The sequence below is a fragment of the Stegodyphus dumicola genome, chromosome 2, assembly GCF_044657685.1.
Source record: "Stegodyphus dumicola isolate Sdum_Otavi_A_Nest chromosome 2, ASM4465768v1".
Classification (NCBI taxonomy): domain Eukaryota; kingdom Metazoa; phylum Arthropoda; class Arachnida; order Araneae; family Eresidae; genus Stegodyphus; species Stegodyphus dumicola.
The window spans coordinates 272120957-272141958 of record NC_140769.1 but is presented as its reverse complement, the minus strand read 5'-3'; the positions used below and the strand labels follow the sequence as shown (position 1 = coordinate 272141958).

The window sequence follows — 21002 nt, the reverse complement described above, 5'->3', positions numbered from 1 at the left end:
TATTTATTAAGTATCACGTTCCTCTCACGTAAACCACAAAATTCAGTTCAACATCGCGAAATAATTTTAAAATAAGCGTATCTTTAGAATTTCCGATACACAGTCTCGCGCGCTGGAGAAAAAAAGTGGCGTCGTTCCTACTTTCAAGTAATTAAATATATATATATAGTACAAAGTCTATAATCCGGTCGTCCATAATCCGGAATGATCTATAATCTGGACATAAAGCTACAAACTTTATGCACTTAATGCGTTTTCGCATGCGCAGTTAATGTATAACGGACGGTATAAGCTAGGCTAAAACTATCTAAGGCATTTCAATTAATGTTGCAGATTACGCTGTTCCTTAATCTTCTAATTGGAACCGGCTTATTATTTTTTGCAGACTGTTAAAGTAATTTCATAAAAATTAAGCTTGAACTTTCAATTATGTCAAAAAGAGTTTCTAATTCTGGATCTACAAAACGAAAGCATGTTTCGATGTCCATTAAACAAAAAGTGGAATTGCTGCAAAAAATGGATAAAGGCCTATCCGTCTCAAAATTATGCGAGAAGTATGGCATTGGGAAGTCCACTATATATAACACAAGAAAAAGGAACTCTTTGAATTTTTTGTGGAAGCATCTTAAACAACTTATATTTAAAGAAATGTTTAATAAAGTAAACAAATAAATATTAACCTTTTTTTTTTTTGTAAATTTTGATACCCTTTAGATCATAATTGTTCTTTATTTCATAAATTACGATTTCATATTTTTAATTGTATAATTTCTGCATGCTATCGTACCGGATTTAAACTGATGATCTATAATCTGGAAAAACCCCTAATCCGGAATCGGCGAAGTCCCGACAAGTCCGGATTACGGAATTTGTACTGTACATATAAAAAAATATTAAAAAAAAGTATGAAAGGTTTCAGATTTTAAATTATGTCCAAAGGGGCGTTTTTTTAACGTTTTGTGTGTTACCTTTATTTATTAAATATCACGTTCTTTGAACTTAAGCCATAAAATTCAGTTCAATAGCAATGTCGCAAAATAATTTTAAAATGAGCATATCTTTAGGTTTTCCGATACACAGTTCCGCGCGCTGGAGATAAATTTTTTTTTTTTTTTTCCTTTACAGTGTTGCCATTTGCTCGCTTTGAAATCTTTTTGAGTTTGTTTATCAAAAATTCGTTCAATTTTTACAAAATATGAAATAGATAATAAAACAAATTCCAGATTCGAAATTTAGACCTGCAGATGCCCATATTCGGGTGAATACTTACGTTATTCAAAATTTGATGGCTCTAACAAATATGCGGGTTCTTCATAATTTAATTTCTTTAAATATAATGCACGGCAATAATATTTTGTGGAAACGATTTGAAAAGTGAACCGACATTTTTCGTGAACCAACGGACGATACGAAAACGAAATTAATAGTCCTTCTGGGCAAATTGTTTCTTTGGACTAAAAATCTGATGTGTACACCACATGACGTCCTTGTACGGAATATTAAATTATACGCATTTTTTCTTGCATTTCATTTAAACTTATTAGATTGAATTAAACCTACTTCGCCGACAGCGCATAAACCACAATAGAATAAATGCATTCTTTAAAATTCACTTTGCTTACCATAGCGACACTCTGGCGTTAGGTTTACTTAACAGTCTTATATTTCGTTCATATTATAACTCAGAATGCACAAAATTTATATCATTTAAAGAATTATCTAATCGTTGCCACATGTCCTATACAGATACTATAATAAAGCTAGAACGATGTATAAAAGAAATTAAGAAAACAAAACAAAAAAGAAACAGTTTTTCACAGACGATTGAGTATTTCTCATTCAATTACTTCAGTTTTCACTTCGCGACAAGGCAGAAATACATAAAAACTCAAAATATCTGTATTAAAAATTACGAAGTAAATCTGAAACGCTTATTTCCTCGAAAAAATTCTAGAAAGGATTAAGCATGATTTAAATAATAAATGAAGGCGTTATCTTTGTTGTTGCGAAGTTATGTTTCTCTAGATTGGCAACAAATCCGCTACTCAGCTGTTTCAAATGTAAACAAGAGCAATGGCCGCCATCAAATTAGGCTTAGCGGCACTTAAACAACTTTAAAATTGTTGATAATTCTAAAAATATTGCATACAGATTTACTAAAGGCATAAAACCCTTAACCGGAAGATAGAAACAACATAATTCAATCATTTTTACAGCAAAAAATTTACAATTTACAAACATATAAGAGTAAAGAAACTGAGATCACTCAGCCGGGTAACAGAGTGGATATATTTATAAATATATTTATATACGTTTGGCGCGGCCGATTGAAACCAAAATACGATGTGCACATCTACATGTTATAGTAGTCTTATGTACAAAAATTTCAACGTTCTGAGGCTACTCCTTTTGAATTATGCGAGATACGTACGTACACACGCACGTACGTACGTACATACGTTCGTATAGACTCCACGAAAAATTCTCTTCAGAATTCATTTTAAAGCAGTTTTTTAGTTTTTTTTGGAGGAAAAGAGTCTTTTATTTATGTCTGCATTAGAAGTGCACATTATTATCTAATTATTTTTTCAGGGGTGTAGAAAGAAGTTTATGGATAGGCATATTTATTGCACTTCCTTCGGGTGCTGGTGTAGCGTTATCTGTGCTAGCCGGAAATGCAGGATCTCTGGTGGGAGTAGCCATCTCTGCTTCGCTGTTGCCACCTGCTGTGAACGCTGTGAGTATTCCCGTTAATGATTTACTTTTCGCAGTGTTTTTGATCTCTTTCCATGATAATGATTAAGCTATATTTCAAAGTGTATACTCTGTCACTTCATAAGAAGATCTTAGGACACTCAGAAAATCCTATAAGTTTCCTACAGATGTATTTATACTATACTGGTTCAGTTAGTTCATTAGATCATACAGTTCTATGAAACAGGTGATATTTTGGTTATATATTAGACAATATGTTTCCTGTACGTAGGCATATGTTTTTGTTTTCGTCATTTTTACTCACATCGCTGCAGAAGAGGAATCTGTGTATAATCTTCGAAAATATAGTTATGAGAATTTATTTACGTTACTCCAGTTCTTGTTGCTTATAGCTGGCCTTTTTAAATTCCTACTATTAGCTCACACTCCTATATTTTGTTCAAATTTTCAGTCATTAATAAAATACTTTTCATTCATCCACTCAAGTTCAAATACACTTTTTTAAACTTGTAGTGGATGACACTTGATGTTAATACTAAAATATTTTTTTGGATTTAAAAAAATTTTCTTTGTTGACAATTTTTTTATTTAATTAATTATTAATTAATTAGTTTTCAATCGTTAATAAAATACTTTTTATTCATCCACTCAAATTCAAATATATTTTTTTAAACTTGTAGGGTAGGACACTTGATGTTAATACAGTTTTTTCATATATTAAAAATGTTTAAAATTTTTAATTAATTTTTTTTGTTTTAATTTAAAAAAAATTTTTCTTTGTTGACAAATTTTTGATTTAATTAATTAGTGTTCAATTGTTAGTCAAATACTTTTTATTCATCCACTCAAATTCAAATACTTTTTTTTTAAACTTGCAGAGGATGATGCTTGATGTTAATACAGTTTTTTCACATATTAAAAATTTTAAATTAAAAAACTTTTTTGCATTTAAAATTTTTTTTTCGTATTTTTAAATTTTTTTTGACCTAAATAGGAATTGACTTCAAAAAAATTTTTTTTATATTACTTATTTAGCTCTTAATTTGCAAACGATAAAATGAAAAATTAGAATCTGTTTAAATATTTTATTTTCTAAACCAATATTTTAATAAAGCAATTATTTTGCAATTCCTTCCATGATCATATTTTACATAAAACATGCTGATAAATATTTCATAATTAAATCCATAATGAGATTTTTATAAGTCAAATAATTTTTAATGTTTTAGGTTTAATTTGAAAACATTATCTTCCAATGCAGTGTTGTTTTTTTTTATCAAGCAGCATCATTTTCTTAGAGTATTTACTTTTTTTTTTTAATTGAGAAACATAAATATTTGGAATTTAGAGTAAATATTTATCTTTTCTTTTCTCTTTCAGGGTTTATTGTGGGGAATGGCAACCATTAAAACACTTCGTGCTCAAGAAGAACAGTATCAGTTTGTACGCTTTAACTCTGTCTGATCAATATTTTTGTTATAGCTGTTTCTGTTATTCTGTTGTATTTCTTTTTCCTCTCTTTTCTTTTTTTTTTTTTTTTTTTTTTCTTTTTAAATATGCAGTATGCGATATTTTATAAATTTCAATAGCATATTTATGACATTTGGTGCGCTAATAATTGTTATTAATTAATTTCTTTCTCATTGTCATCAGATAAAAATGAGATATTAATGAATTTTTTTATCATTAAAGTTTTTTCAAAATAGAAACTATGTTTTTTTACTATATCTGAAGAGTAAACTGCATTTTAATGTTTTCATATAGAAAATTGGATATTAATTCGGAATACGAGGCGTATTCGGAAACTAAGTACCGTTTTGAAAAAAAAAAAAAAAATATTAAAACAATTTTTTCGAATCCAATTTTATTTTTACATGAAAATACATGTTTTAAACTATTTTTCAACATAGTTTCCGCCAATGATCAAACACTTGTCATAGCGGGTGACCAGTTTTTGTATACCATCGTCAAAGAAACTTCCCGATAGTTTCGATAACCACGACTCCACAGCATTTTTCGTGTCATCGTCAGATCCAAAGCGCTTGCCACCAAGCTCGCGCTGCATGTGCAGGAACAAGTGATAGTAGGACGGCGCCAAGTCCGGGCTGTACGGCGGGTGATCGAACTGCTCCCAATGAAACTGTCGAATTAACGATTGAGTGACACCAGCAGTATGGAGCCGAGCATTGTCATGGAGCAACACAATTCCTGTACTGAGCATTCCTGTTCGTTTGTTTTGAATGGCACGCCTTAGTTTTGTTAAAGTCTCACAATATCGTGCCGCATTAATGGTTTCACCTCTGGGAAGAAATTCAGTAAGCAAAACGCCTTTCCTATCCCAGAAGACAGTGCACATGATTTTTTGTGGTGACTTTGTCACTTCGAACTTTTGTTTTTTCGGAGAATGAGTGTGTCTCCACTCCATCGATTGTTGTTTCGATTCTGGTGTGAAATGACACACCCAAGTTTCATCACCTGTCACAATTCGGTTTAAAACGTTTTCTCCCTCATCACTGTAGCGCGTGAGAAATGTCAGAGCACTACCAAGTCGCTTTGTTTTGTGAACATCAGTGAGCATTTTTGGAACCCACCGGGAACAAAGTTTGCGATAATTCAAGCGGTCAGACACAATTTCGAACAAAACAGTACGTGAAATTTGTGGAAATGCCTCTGAAAGATAAGCATTGTGAAGCGTCTGTTGTCATGAATTGCTTCATCAACTTTCCTTTCCAAATCATCGGTGACAACAGAAGGCCGACCACCCCGAGCCTCGGCGTGGACATTTGTTCGACCTGCATTAAACATTCTTACCCACTTTCTCACCTTTCCATCACTTATCGCGTACTCACCGTAAACTTCTGTCACTTGACGATAAATTTCGACCGGTTTAACATTCCTCGCGTTCAAAAATTTAATCACGGCACGAATTTCTCAGGCAGCGGGAGAACTAATTGTCTGAAACATTTTGAATGTGCACAGCAAACTGAAAACACAACATAGAGCAACCAAAATGGCGACAATTGAAAGTCAGTGAACAAGAAAGACTAGTGCGCATGCGCGGGACGCCTACCACAGCACTGCGATGGCGCTAGAATGAAACGGTACTTAGTTTCCGAATACGCTACGTATATAGATTTAATGTGCTCTTAAAAATAATTTTAATGGATGATTTAATTAAATAAATACATTTTATATCCTATATTAATTTTTTAAAAGAAAATATGTAGGTGCAATATTTACGACCATTTTTATCACTATAGTAATTTGATAATTAAAATTTCTGTAATTGTAGAGTTTAGCTATTCTGAAAGAATTTTGATATAAATGAATCGTGCCTTATTATATCAAATTACTACATATTGAGTTTTGATCAACATACCCTGATAGTTGTCTTCCCCTTGAAGATGTACGTAACATGCTACCTAAATTTATTGATGTAATCGATACCAATTATCACTTTGATGATTTAAATATCATTGTTAAATTTCACCTGTACTTTTAACAATTTGGTACTAGAGTAAGCGATGTAATTTTCGAAAATCAAATGAAAGGACAGAAGCTTATTTGATATTTGACATCCATCAAAAATTTCACATTTGTTTTATTGCCTATTTCCCTACTTCCGAAATTATTTTACAATAGTATATCTTATCATTTACAGTAATAACTGCCATTTAGATACTTCGTAATGTTTTTAATAGTGCACTGATAAGAAATGATATAGATCTTCGTTCTCCTTCTCATGAATAAATCTGGAAATCTTATTTATAGAATTTTATCGAAACTTACGACGAATGTATTTATCCATTTAAGTACTAAGGTTGTGATCAATGGAGAAAATAAAATGATATTTTTCACGAAATTTAAGCTCCGTTTTTCATGTCTTAAAAGCGGACTTAGGATATATATTAGATTTATATATAGCATTGATCTAACGTAGGAATTTTAACACAAAATCGGACTTTTTCTGAATTACATATTGATTGTTTCCATATACCGATTCTAACCCTTTAACTGTCAAGTTATTTTGATGATTTGGGTACACAAATTGTCAAATTTTTTTATTGCAAAAATCAAATGTTTAGTACAAAATAAAATATTCTTAAGTAGTTAAAAATTGATATTTTGAAGTACATAGGTAAAATTTTTAAAGTTTTGTAGCCACTGCATATTTGCTTGAGGAGGCTGCCACTCAACATGGCAGTTGTAAAGTTCGCTTCTAGTGGAGCATTATTTTCTAAAAATGAAAAAAAAATTATTATTTTCTAAAAAAGAAGTAAATATAAGTGAATACCTATTAGTAGTTCAGTAATTCAGTCTTGTGTGGTACAACTGGAAACACTTTTCCAAGCACAAACCAACTCCACAATCACTACACCAGAATCGTGATTCCTTCCTTATCTTTTCCTCATTTTTATCCTTTCTCGAACAACACACTTTGCACTGTCTTGTAGGCGCACGTTTCGCAGGAGTAGGAGGAATATGGGATATGAAATGTCGTTCAGTAAGACGGGCAGGGTTATCTATTGTAGGTGGTCTGCCAACATTCTTTTGTCCAGAAGCTGCATCATTATATTTATGTAAAAGCTCTTCTACAACTTGGATTCGAAATTCTAGAAATGTAATATGTTTCCCAACTACATTTTTATAGAGTAAATATGATTTCCAAAGTACCTTGTCTAGTAAATGTAAAAATATCTTTTTATAATATTTTTTCTGACGTTTAACGGATTGTTGGATGAAAGGATATTTCCTAATCACAGCGATCTACACCACCCATAGTTAGACTGCAATTAGAAACAATCTTCGCCTTGAGTATATCTCCATTTTTTTATTTTTGAGGCTGACCATGGAAGTATCATGAATACTGCTCATCAAACACACATCCTTCATCTTCGGTTGAAGAATCTAAATCATCTATATAACGTTTCAAAGAACTGGACGCCATTTTACAACAAAAAGATCCCATGCATTTTGAACGAAAGAACTTATAACCTCTAACCTTTGAAATCTTCAGTAAAGTGCTGTCATCTATTGAAATAAGCGCACATTAACTTTTCCCGAGATACAGTCGGGTTTGACAAAGAGATGAAGCCGAAATAAACGTCTCCCGATATATATTCGGGTATAACAATACGATGCACTCAAAAAAAAAAAAAAAAAAAAAAAAAAAAACCCACTCCGAGTAATACTCGGGCGTGACATTTTCGAACACCAGTGCTGTGCCCGAGATTATCTCGGGCATGACAGTTAAAAGGCTAAGGCTCAAATTATGCCTAAATATTAAATTTTGTAAAATTCGGCGAGAAACCTAACGATAAATTTATAAATTTATCTCGGCGTACTTCTTCTCAGTTTCCGCCCAGAATAATTCACTTTATGAAATTCTTAATTTATGTAGTAACCTATTTTCTTTCCCTTTTTTGCACTGTGTTCAAGCGAAAAAAAAGTTTAAAAGGTTCATTGTTCATTCTTTCAAATAATTTTACCAAAGTCCGTAAAGCACATTCGTCGTTATTATCGCTTATAACAAATATACCAAATTTCAAAACGCGCCAATAAATAAAATCACATATATCTATGAAAATTTTGAATAAGGAACTCTAATTTTTTACAGGTATGCCTAGAAATACAACTAATTTAAGGTGATAATAAAAATTTTACAGGTCATGTTTCAAAACGTTTTTCGAAAAATTTACAAAAATTACTAAAAATGCAAATTTAAGGGGACTCATACACCTTAAAACCCATAAGATGTTCGAATAGGTGACTGTTGCAAGAATTCGGATAACTTATTTATTTTAAAAGCAATTACTACCAACTTTTTACAGCTGACTACATAATATAGCTGCTTTCTCAAATAGTCATCAGAAAGTTTGTGTTGCCGGAAATATTTTTATAATTTAATCCGCTTTGTGACAACATTTTTCGTCATGTTTCCAACTTGCGCGCACAGTTTAAAACATTCTGTTTCATAATTTAATTCCATATTTAATATATAGCTTTTATAACGTCTGGAAACTACTGTGAACCTAAAATTCTAAAAATTTCGTGTTGAATTTTAATTTTTTTTTTTTTTGAGTTGAGTTTATAAAATGTATTTTATTAAAAAAAATTTGTAATGTTTTCGTCCATAAAATTTTTCAATAGTAAAACATTCATCAGATTGTTGGTTCAGTTAGAAAATAGTGCCCATATAAAGAATTCCATCCAATTTCAGGTATGTACCATTAGCCATTTTTAAAATATCATGCGCGCAAGGTGGAAAAATGGCGAAATATTTTGTCACAAAGAGGACTAAATTACAAAAATATTTGTGGCAACACAAACTTTCTGGTTACTAGTTTCCAAAGCAGCTATATCATGAAGTCAGCTGTAAAAAGTTGGAAGTAATTGCTTTTAAAATAAATAAAATATCCCAATTCTTGCAATAGTCACATATTCGAAGATCATGAGGGGCTTAAGGTGTATGAGTCCCCTTAAAATTAAATCAGAAGTTAGTTGCGAATTTCATTTGAATTGAACATAACTTTCGAAAAGCGAAAGAGGGAGTCAAGTAAAGTTAATAAAAAAAAAAGATATATTAATAAATATAATGTATAACAAATTCAATTTGGTTTGGAGGTAACATTTTGAGAGCTGAGTTTTTAACAACTACTCGTGCAATTTTTACGAAAGCTGACACTTTGGCAGAATTTGAGCAGTACATTTGAAATATGGAAAAAAAGAATCCGCATGTTATTTCATAAAAATTCCGATTTTGTATCAAAATGCCTTTGTTAGAACAGTGCTACACAGAGTGTACCGGAAATGTTGCGACGAACTTACAGGGGAGGTAGCGCATATCATAAGGATTAAGAATTGCATAGGAACCCATGCCCGGAAATGTCAGGAGTAAGTGGTAGCAGATGTAGAAGATGGGAAAAGAAACAGAAGGAATTAATTTGAAACATTTATTGGACATGAATACAAATGGTGTACGACAGCTTGAATGTCACAACAGATGATTGAAGTCTGCACCATCAGACGCCAAATATGCCTGATCAGATCAATTGACTGGTTAGGGCAGCATATAGCAGCAATTACTGCTTTAACTATCTCGTTTGGGAATTACCCTAAGGCGTCGGTAGGTAATTTTGAAAAAGGCGATTAACGCCGCGCCGTATAAGCCAGGTACTTAGCTAGTCATGTACTTAGTGTACGTAGTTTGAGATTATTGAATAAATCTGGAGAAGCATTTGGTAAGTCCTCATTGGATGCCGCTCGAGCTGTGAATTCTCTTCACTGAGATGGAGTGATGGTTCGTCGGAGCCAGTCACGTGGTTGGTCACCCACCCAAGTACTGACCCCGAGAGGAACTTCTTGAATATGGATGTTCAGATTGAGATAACTGGCATTTCCAAAGTCCAAAGTCTAATCTTCAATTTCTGCAAACTTCATCAGAGTTAAGGAAGCTCGGAAACCTGCAGCAAACTTCTCCGCAGTGTATCTTCTTTAGTTACAGCTGCACGTATCTTCTCTATACTTGCGATGAATGTACTTAAGAAATTTTTAATCTTCTTATCTTGCAGCCAAGACATTGCTTCCGACATCTCTTCGGGAGGAGGCTGAATTCGCTTCTTCGCTCCTTCTTCGTTCTCTCTTTAAGATAACTAAAAATCTTTCTTTTCCGCTTTTGCATCAGAAATGGTCAGCTGGGGAAAATCTGCTGGAGTTGGTACTAGCATCTTCTATTTTGGCATAGTTCTCTTCCTGTAGAAACGTTTTTTATACGCCGAACAACCTCGATAAGAACTCACATGTGCTTCAATACAGAAAATACAGGTGGGCTTCTCTTCATCTTTTAACGGGCATAGCCTTACTTATGTGGGATTTCCCCCACTTATAACACCGTTCAGGATTTGAGCAGAGGTGCTGGGAATGCCCATATTCCTGGCACCGGTAGCACTGCAGAGGTCTCTTTTTCGGTACGAATTTTTCAATTTTTATGTTCAGTCCGAACATACTATTGAGCTGGTGCATCGCAAAACCCGCCGCCGTCTTCTTCAATTCCACTAAGAATATGGGAAGCTTCTCAAAATTATTCTTGCGACTTCTTCGAAACTGTTTCACCTTCATCGCAGGAAATTTCCTTTTTTCCAGGTCCTGTAGAATTGCTTCTTTAGTTACAGCATTTGGTAAATTCTTTATTACCACTCAAAGCGATTTTTCGCTCTGCAGCTGGAAGGAGTGATAGCGAATACTTCGTTCCTGAAGTATTTTCGTAGCATTCTTGTAGTCGTCTTTGTTCTTCACGTTGACGTAGATAGAAGTAACCTTTATTTCAGTTTCAAATTCGTCCTCACACACTTATACAAACAGTTCATGTACTTTCAATCAATCCGGAGTTTTCTGCTGCAATACAATTGGTGAGGGCGTTTCTTCGTAACTTGTTCCTCCTTCGTCTGCATTAGCTGCCGTTTCAAGGACTTGGAATCTACTTTCCTTGTAAATCTGCATCGGTTCTTCAATCTGTTTATTTTTGGCAGTCTTCTTCGGGGAAATCCATTTTTTAACTTCGGTTGCTTTGCTTCTTCACTTTTTTTCTCAGGAATCAGTCCTTTTTCGGTAGTGACTTGTCCAGAGTTCTGTGGGTTAGTTTTCAGTAATTGCTCAGGGGTAGAAGCCTTTATGACTTCGAGCATTGCATCAACTCCACGAACTTTGAAGATTATTTTCTATATATCTCTGCCTTTCTTTCTGTTCTTAATGAGGTTGTCTTCATTTCCGTTATCCTTGTTCAGTCTGCTTCTGCGCTGATCCTGTATCCATATCCATCGTTTTGGCCTTCTTCGCTTTACCTTTCTTCATCTTTAACCACAAAGTCCTCTTTCCTAAGTGGTAACGTCTTGTTCGAATAAAAGGAGCTTAAGGAATCTCTTTCACTAAGGTTGTCATCTTCATCAGATTAGTCTCGAGGTGTCCTATATAAGGGCATTTTACCCGCAAGTAACTAATCAAAGAGTAGTAATATAATTATTGACCTCTTACGGGACTGGGTCAGTTCAAGTCAAGAATGAAAGAGAAAACTGCGATACGACCTACCTGTTCGCTGTCACCGCTACGAATATGATCGTTGCCTGAAACCGATGCACCATTTATTGCCGGACATGTTCAAACCCACCGGCAGTTTCTTTGATTGTAGCAGCTTCGCAGGTGAGTCTTGCCGTCAGATGCATTTCACACACAACAGCATCGTGATGTACGACGCTTTTGATGGCTTCCCACAAAAAGAAATCAAGGCTTGATAAATCCGGTGAGCGTGGGGGCCGGAACGAGTCCACCACGCCCAATCCATCGACGCGGGAATGATCTGTTCAAATGGCTCCGAACATCAAGTCCAAAATGAGCAGGGTACCCATCATGTTGGAATCCCATGTTGCGCCTCACATTTTGTTGAACATTGTTCAAGCAAATCGGGAAGAACCTGCTCCAGAAAGATTCAATAATTCGCGGCGTTCAAATGGTCCGGTGTCAGGCATGTTTTGTGTCTGATGGTGCAGACTTCGAGCATCTGTTGTAACATTCAAGCTGTCGTATACCATTTGTATTTATGTCCAATAAACGCTTCAAATTAATCCCTCTTGCTTCTTGTCCTATCTTCTACCTCGGCTACCACTTACCCCTGATATTTCTGGGATAATATATATCTTAAATGGAGCTTTCCAGATATGAAAAAGCACAAGTTAAGGGGGCTTATACACTTTAAACCCCTTATGATCTTCGAATATGTGACTATTACAAGAGTTGTGATATTTTATTTATTTTAAAAGCAATTACTTCCAACTTTTTACAGTTGACTACATAATATAGCTGCTTTGGGAACTAGTAACCAGAAAGTTTGTGTTGCCACAAATATTTTTGTAATTTTATCCGCTTTGTAACAAAATGTTTCGTTATGTTTCCACCTTGCGCTCACGATATTTCAAAAAAATGGCTCATGGTACATACTTGAAATTGGATAGAATTCTTTATATGGGCGCTATTTTCTAACTGAACCAAAAATCTGATGAATGTTTTAATATTAAAAAAATGTATACACGAAAACATTACAGATTTTTTAATAAAATACATTTTTATAAACTCAACTTCAAATAAAATAAAAATTTAACATGAAATTCCGAGAATTTGTGGTTCACAGTAGTTTCCAAATATTATAAAAGCTATATATTAAACATGGAATTAAATTATGCAACAGAATGTCTTAAACTGTGCGCGCAAGGTGGAAACATGACAAAACATTTTGTCGCAAAGCCGATTAAAGTATAAAAATATTCGTGGCATTAAAAACTTTCTGATGACTATTTCAGAAAGCAGCTATATTATGTAGTCAGCTGTAAAACGCTGGAAGTAACTGCTTTTAAAATAAATAAGTTACCCCCATTCTTGCAACAGCCACATATTCGAAGATCTTTCGGGTTTTAAGGTGTATAAGTCCCCTTAAATTTAGTCAATAGGCGCATTAAAAAGGTAGATGTAGAACTGTCCCTTTTTTTTTTTTTTTTTTTTTTTTTTTGTGTGTGTGTGACAGGTATTCATGTTGCATGGTACATTACCATCTAGAAAATCATTATTGTATCTTCCTTCTACATTATGCTTGAGGAAAAAAAAAAACGAACATCCTATTATCTGCCTTTTATGATAATTGAATTTAAAATATAATTCTGTCCCTTATATAGTCTCAACAAAATCTTTGAATATGTAAATATAAGATTTAATGGTTTGCTACGATATGGACACATCTAATAACTTAAAACATAAAATAAGAATAAATAATATTTTTGCTTAGAAGCTTTTGTCTGGTTTCTTTTCATAATTTGCAGTAGAAGTCTGCATTCATTTAAAATTATTTCAAGTATTATATTTGATGAATTATTCAAAGCGTAAATCTGCAGCCTCAGTTTATAAGAACCATAGAAGATATGTGGTTTTTAATGAACTCTGCGAGCATATATGCTCTTAAAGCTTAGCCTTCCAGCTTGAGTCGCCAATTTATAGATTTTCGTTCATAATTAATCTTCTAATGTGGCTTAAATTCCTGGTCATCTGCCATTATCGCTAAAATATATATCATCGGTACTTTAGCAGTTACCAATCTTCTTTATAACTAGGACTGAAATTTTTTGAGTTTCTCAGCCAAGCCCTTAATTAAGCATTTCATTATATTAGCCCTCACGGATATTATACAGAAGTAAATATTTACATATTTTACATAAGATCTTTACTTTTTTCTGTTTGGAAGACTATTAATGCTGAGGCAATTTACTATTACTGTGGATATGTGTATCTTCCGAAGAAAGATATAATATGACTTTAATTCTGTTTATTATTGTTTTGCGACAGGTACGCGTTGAAGGAGTAACTCACCTGCTGAAACCTTCTCTTGTACCTCCTGAAGCGTATGAAGTCAACTACTTTACAGAAATGGATAGGGAGTGCGTTATCTTAGGTTTAGTTTCTCTAGCTCTGGCACTAGTCAACATCGTCTGCATATTCTTATCAGCAGTTGTCGTACTTAAGGTAAAGTAAGAGGAACATTCCTTTTTCCGCTATATTGAGGGAACTCTGTAACTGCGTTATTCATTAGACGTTTTCAGCCGTCTAATAAATTAAATCTGCTTGAATAAAATAAATAAATAAATAAATAAATTAATTAATTAAAAGTAAATAAAAAATCTGAAAGAATTCATATTTTACATTACGCCCAAAGGGACGTTTTTTTAACGTTTTGTGAATTACCTTTATTTATTAAATATGACGTTCTTCGCACTTAAACCATAAAATTCAATTCAACAGCAATATCGCAAAATAATTTAAAAATGGGCATATCTTTAGAATTTCCGATACGCAGTCTCGCGCGTTGGAGATAAAAAAACGTTATTTTTTCCTTACAGTGTTTCCATTTTTCGCTTTGAAGTAGTTGAGTTTGTTAATCAAAATTTCGTTAACGTTCTAGAAAATATATAATAAAACAAATTCCAAATTTGGACTTCCAGATCCCCATATTCGAGTTATTCAAAATTTGATGTCTTTAGGTATCGATGTTTCTTCACAATGCCAGAAACATACAATCATTTATGCAAATTCTTCATTATTTAATTTCTTTGAATATAATGCAGGTCTCTAATATTTGGTGGCATCAATATGAAAAGTGATTTACACTTTTATAATAAACCAAGGATGTCAAACTCGCGGCCCGCGGGCCGCATGTTGCCCACAACAAATATTTTTGCGGCTCGGCCAATATATAGGCAAATAATAATATATAAAAATAAAATAACTTATCGACGAAGAAAACAATGAAATGTTTACTGCTAAGTAATTAACGATAATTTATTCAGTGTTGTTAGATTACTCACAGCGAGATGACACACACACACTACTTAAATTACAAATGCGTGTGAGTAGCTTGCGTTCAGCTATCTTCGGCTTTTGGGGGACACGTGCACTCAGAACTTGTACCATCCCCCGATAGCCGAACTCATGGTCTCAGTTTTCCAATCATAGTTTTGTACGATAGGAAAAGATCATATCATTAAGAACATGTTTGACATAATTAAAGCATTCAAATGTCAACTAGTTCTTTGGGAAAACCAACTTAAAAATTAAGATTTGACGCACTTCCCGACGTGCAGCATGAACAAATCAAGTTTAGATGATACTTGTTCGTATCAAAAATACGCAGAAAAAATTGCAAATTTAACAACTGAATTTGAAACGAGGTTTAATGATTTTAGTTCCCCCGAAGACAATTTTTTTTTTTTTTTTTTTTTTGTTTTCTTCGATTTTCTCAATAAGTATTGACTCAGTACCCAGCCATATGCAAATGGAGCTGATCGAGATTCAATGCAACTCAAATTTGAAAGCAAAATTCATTGAAGTGGGCGTGCCTGAATTTTACAAATATTTACCAGCCAGGTTTGAAAATACTCGAAAATTCGCATATGAAATTATTTCCGTGTTTGGTAGCACTTATCGGTGCGAGCAGTTATTTTCAGTCATGAAAGGTAATAAGTCTCCTATTAGAAACCGTATTAATGATGCTCACCTTGGGTCAGCGTTGAAAGTTATCACTGCAAACAAAATTTCTCCCGAAATAGGAAAGATAATAGCAGAGAAGAGATGTCAAATATCAGGACGTAAACATTAAATTTTTCTTGTTCTTTTCTATATAAATATATATATATGTTTATTATTGTATTATTCGAAATAAATCTACGTTTCTATGAATATTGATTTTTTTTTTTTTTTTTCTTTGCGGCCCGCCTAAAGTTAAGCCTTATTTGTTTGGCCCAAGTGCACCTATGAGTTTGACATCCCTGGACTAGATGTTGAAATGCATTACTTAGCAGTCGCGGTTGGGATGATAACAGAGAGGTACATAGCTTATACACGAATAGCGTATATAAGCTATGCACTGAAGCTAAATTGAAACGAAGAACGTGAATGAAGCTAACTTGAAACTGTTGCATAAATGACTGGAGCTCTGGAACTGATAAATTACTGGATAGTTAAAATGTCATTTTATTCCTGGACGACTAATTTCATAGTACATATTTTCCTGACTGGTACAATACTAGAGGTGCTCTAAGCTCATCAAATTTTTATATACACATCACATTTTAAGAGTATTTTAGTTCAAATAATAACAGATACAGCTGGGCGAAGAGACCTTGGTTACTCAAGCAGAAATCAAAGAGTGACTGCGTACTTTAGCAGGCGTATACATAAGCTCGGGAGATTTTCTTTAGAGCGATTGGGCAAGAGCTTACAGCATTGCGGATTACTGCAGAACTAATGACGCAAAAGGCGCGGTGCAGATCCTTTGAAGGGGGTTCTATTTAAATTAAAATTAGGAATTAAAAATCTGTTGTCAATTAAATTAGTTATTTTGTTAATAGTTGCTTTTTATGTTTTGTATCTTGCATATATATATATGTAATTTGTTGTATACATTTGCAGCTTCGTATAAATAATATTTGTATATATGTATAACTCTGCAGATCAAAGAAGTCGCTCCGAGACTAAGCATGTCAAAAACATCTCGGTTTTGGAAAGAAGATATTAAAGTAAGCTTTGAACTCATTTTTTCAAATTTAATATTTATTATATTAATATTTCGCAAAATATAAGAGTTTTCATTCATGCTTTATATGTAAATATTGATCACCGAAGTGAAACACTTTTTTGGGGGGAAGAGGGAATGTAAAGCTCCGTTCAGACGGTGGTATAAATGTCATAGAGTTATAGTCATAAGGCTTAAAATGCGAGAGTTTCGTTCACACTTGCGATACAAAGTCTAAGTTGTAGCCAATTAGAGAAGCTAAACTTCCGCATGCGTGGATGTGTCTATAGCTTTTTCGGTTTTGCGCATTCGCTGTGATTCGTCGACTCTTATACCAAGTAGGCATAAGGTTGAAAACTTCGAACTTCATACCAAAAATCCTAAACCAGTTTTTGTTGCGTAACAAGATCTGGTTACCTAGCAACAAAGCTCAGTTATGACATTTATACTACTGTCTAAACGAAGCCTAAAAGGTGAATGAAATATTCTTTCTGGTTTAAGGATTTTAATTTTCTGTTTATTCGCGGCTGAAGGCTTATCCTGGAAGCCAAAAAATGTACAGAGGCTGTGCGCACATTTTTTAGACGATTTTGATAAGCGGTAATAAAAAATCGTTTCCTGCAAAAGAAGTAATTGCAATTGTACTATGGTTTTAAAAGTCAAAATTATCGTCTGTGGCTTGAAAGTTTTGTTTTTATTCAAAATGGCGAATTTAACAAAGCAGTGGTTCCAAGGCTACATTAACGCTCTTTGCGAAGAGAAATATGCATACTCCGTTATCCAAAAACGATGTGAGAGTCATGGTTTTGTGATATCTAAAGCGTCGATAGATAATATCGTCAACAAGAAAGGGGGAAAAAAACGTCAAACTGGAGCCTCAAGTGGAACAAAAATTCCAAACAAGTATCCAAGGAAACGGACATCTTCGACTATTGCAAAGGTACGTTGTTTAATGTTAAAAGAAAATCCCCCTAGTCAAAGGACAGTTGCAAAATCATTAAAATGCTCGGTGTCCACTGTAAACAAAATGATAAACGTTGATTTAAATCTTAAGAAAGCGAAAAAACGCAATGTGCATCGTCTTCTTCCAAAGCATATCGCTAAACTCAGGACACGTTGCAGAATTCTATACGAGAAACACTTATCCAAAGAAAAATGGAAAACAATTGTCACAATAGATGAAGCATGCGTGTATTTAAATGATTGTAGCAAAAAAGAGCCAAAAGGAGAGAAAAAATTTTAAGTACATGGTTAAAAGAATCGAAAGAAAGTTTTTCTAAGGGATTCATGATTGTTGCTGGTTTTTCTTATAATGGCAAGTTAAAAAATACAGAGAGTGCAAAAACTGTCAAGATTAACTCCAAATACTATCAGGAACATATTTTATCGCCAATTTTTCTGAATGAAATACCATCGCTTTACCCACAGTGCCTGTGAGACTTCATCAGGACAAAGCTAGCAGTCACACATCAAAATCCACTGTCAATTTCCTAAAAGAAATGGAACAAAAAACTTTTATCAAGGCCATACCTTTCACTGATATCACTACTAAATCTCCCTATGTGTCACCTATGGATTTTTGTGCTTTCGGGTTTTTAAAAGCTGCATTATCCAAACGTTGTCCCCAAACCTTAACAGGACTCTGGAAAGTTGTTCGGGAGGAATGGTATAGAATATCTCTTCTGTGACTTCAAAAGGCATTATTATCCTGGAAATTGCGGTGTCGAAAGATAGTTCAGAATAAGGAATGTCAAATAGAACATTTAAAACACAATTTTATGTAATTTAGTTTTGTGAATACAATATGCATCGTCTAAAAAATGTGTGAACAGCCTCTGTACGACTAGTTTTGTAAATTTATTCCAACTATAGATATTATTCATATATTTATTTTTATTGAATTTATTTATTTTTATTGCAGATTGCTCGGGACTACAATACTTCCATGCCTGTATCGGAAGCAGACGAGCTGGGAAAACAGTTCCTTGCGGAATGGGCTGTGAGTACTTAAAATTGCTCATTTAAATCCTACCTTTCTAGAAAACAATAATAAACGACGAAGGATGTTTCTGGAATTCAGACAGAATTATCGAACTTCTCAACTGGGACGTCCAGCACTAGTCATATATACTTATTTTAAAATTTTAATTATTTATATCGTCAGGATCACGAAACAAAACTTTTGTGCAGAGGGTATCGCCTTTAAACATCAGGCATGTCTTTGGCTTGAAAAAAAAAATCGAATTTCGACTTCTACATTCATAATTTTCACATTTTTATTTTTTAGAATGTGCAATTCTTTCTTTTAATTTAATGTAAAACATCGAAAAATAATGCAGAAGATGCATGCGGATGAAAACTGCAAACAACGCACATTCGTAATTTTGACGTCGTGTCAATACTAAGTTAAATTTGCAACAGAATACGAGGCGTATTCAGGAACTAAGTACCGTTTTGAAAAAAAGACAAAAAAAAGTAAAACAATTTTTTCGAATCCAGTTTTATTTTTACATGAAAATACATGTCTTAAACTAATTTTCAACATAGTTTCCGCCAATGATCAAACACTTGTCATAGCGGGTGACCAGTTTTTGTATACCATCGTCAAAGAAACTTCTTGCCAGTTTCGATAACCACGACTCCACTGCATTTTTCGTGTCATCGTCAGATCCAAAGCGCTTGCCACGAAGCTCGCGCTTCATGTGCAGGAACAAGTGATAGTCGGACGGCGCCAAGTCCGGGCTGTACGGCGGGTGATCGAACAGCTCCCAATGAAACTGTCGAATTAACGATTGAGTGACACCAGCAGTATGGGGCCGAGCATTGTCATGGAGCAACACAATTCCTGTACTGAGCATTCCTCTTCGTTTGTTTTGAATGGCACGCCTTAGTTTTGTTAAAGTCTCAAAATATCGTGCCGCATTAATGGTTTCACCTCTGGGAAGAAATTCAGTAAGCAAAACGCCTTTCCTATGCCAGAAGACAGTGCACATGATTTTTTGTGGTGACATTGTAACTTCGAACTTTTGTTTTTACGGAGAATGAGTGTGTCTCCACTCCATCGATTGTTGTTTCGATTCTGGTGTGAAATGACACACCCAAGTTTCATCACCTGTCACAATTTGGTTTAAAAAGTTTTCTCCCTCATCACTGAACCGCGTGAGAAATGTCAGGGCACTACCAAGTCGTTTTGTTTTGTGAACATCAGTGAGCATTTTTGGAACCCATCGGGAACACAGTTTGCGATAATTCAAGCGGTCAGACACAATTTCGAACAAAACAGTACGCGAAATTTGTGGAAATGCCTCTGAAAGAGTTGTTATTGTGAAGTGTCTGTTCTCATGAATTGCTTCATCAACTTTCCTTACCAAATCATCGGTGACAACAGAAGGCCGACCACTCCGAGCCTCGGCGTGGACATTTGTTCGATCTGCCTTAAACATTAAACCCACTTTCTCACCGTTCCATTACTTATCGCGTATTCACCGTAAACGTCTGTCACTTGACGATAAATTTCGGCCAGTTTAACATTCCTCGCGTTTAGAAATTTAATCACGGCACGAATCTCGCAGTCAGCGGGAGAACTAATTGTCTTAAACATTTTGAATATGCACAGCAAACTGAAAACACAACATAGAGCAACCAAAATGGCGACAATTGAAAGTCAGTGAACAAGAAAGACTAGTGCGCATGCGCGGGACGCCTACCACAGCGCTGCGACGCCGCTAGAATGAAACGGTACTTAATTTCCGAATACGTACATTTGAAAAACGAAGCTTTTTTCATAATTTAAAAGCATTTTCTAATGTTGTTAAGCGCCTTTTTCCTACAACATTTGCTTAACTTTCTTTCTTTCTTTTTTCCTCCTCTCCCGAACATTATTAGCTCCATGTTTCTTTCCACAGACCCTTCCCCTTTGGTTGTAATTTGCAGTGAAAGGGAAAACATAATTTGGATTTGTTAAAATATTTTACCCTTGATTAGAGATTACGATTTTTGGAATTTGATAAGAATCTAACTGCGTTAAGCCGTGCATTAAATTTAGCTTTAGTAAATTTAGTTTGGAATTTGATAAGAATCTAACTGCGTTAAGCCGTGCATTAAATTTAGCTTAACAGGGCAAGTTTTCATTGTGTTATTTCAATTAGCAGTACTAGTATTTACTCATATTTTCATTTTACGG

General features: G+C 34.1%; 1 protein-coding gene across 2 annotated transcripts in view; it reads left to right on the top strand.

Moving 5' to 3' along the window:
* Positions 1–21002, top strand: part of LOC118192998 (uncharacterized) — a 263491-nt gene that overhangs the window by 146304 nt on the left and 96185 nt on the right. For both annotated transcript variants that reach the window (XM_085812154.1, XM_035364028.2), the window contains exons 11-15: positions 2593–2737; positions 4096–4158; positions 14098–14274; positions 16758–16823; positions 18741–18818. In XM_085812154.1, the coding sequence (XP_085668280.1) occupies positions 2593–2737; positions 4096–4158; positions 14098–14274; positions 16758–16823; positions 18741–18818 (529 nt within the window). The remainder of the gene's footprint in view (positions 1–2592; positions 2738–4095; positions 4159–14097; positions 14275–16757; positions 16824–18740; positions 18819–21002) is intronic.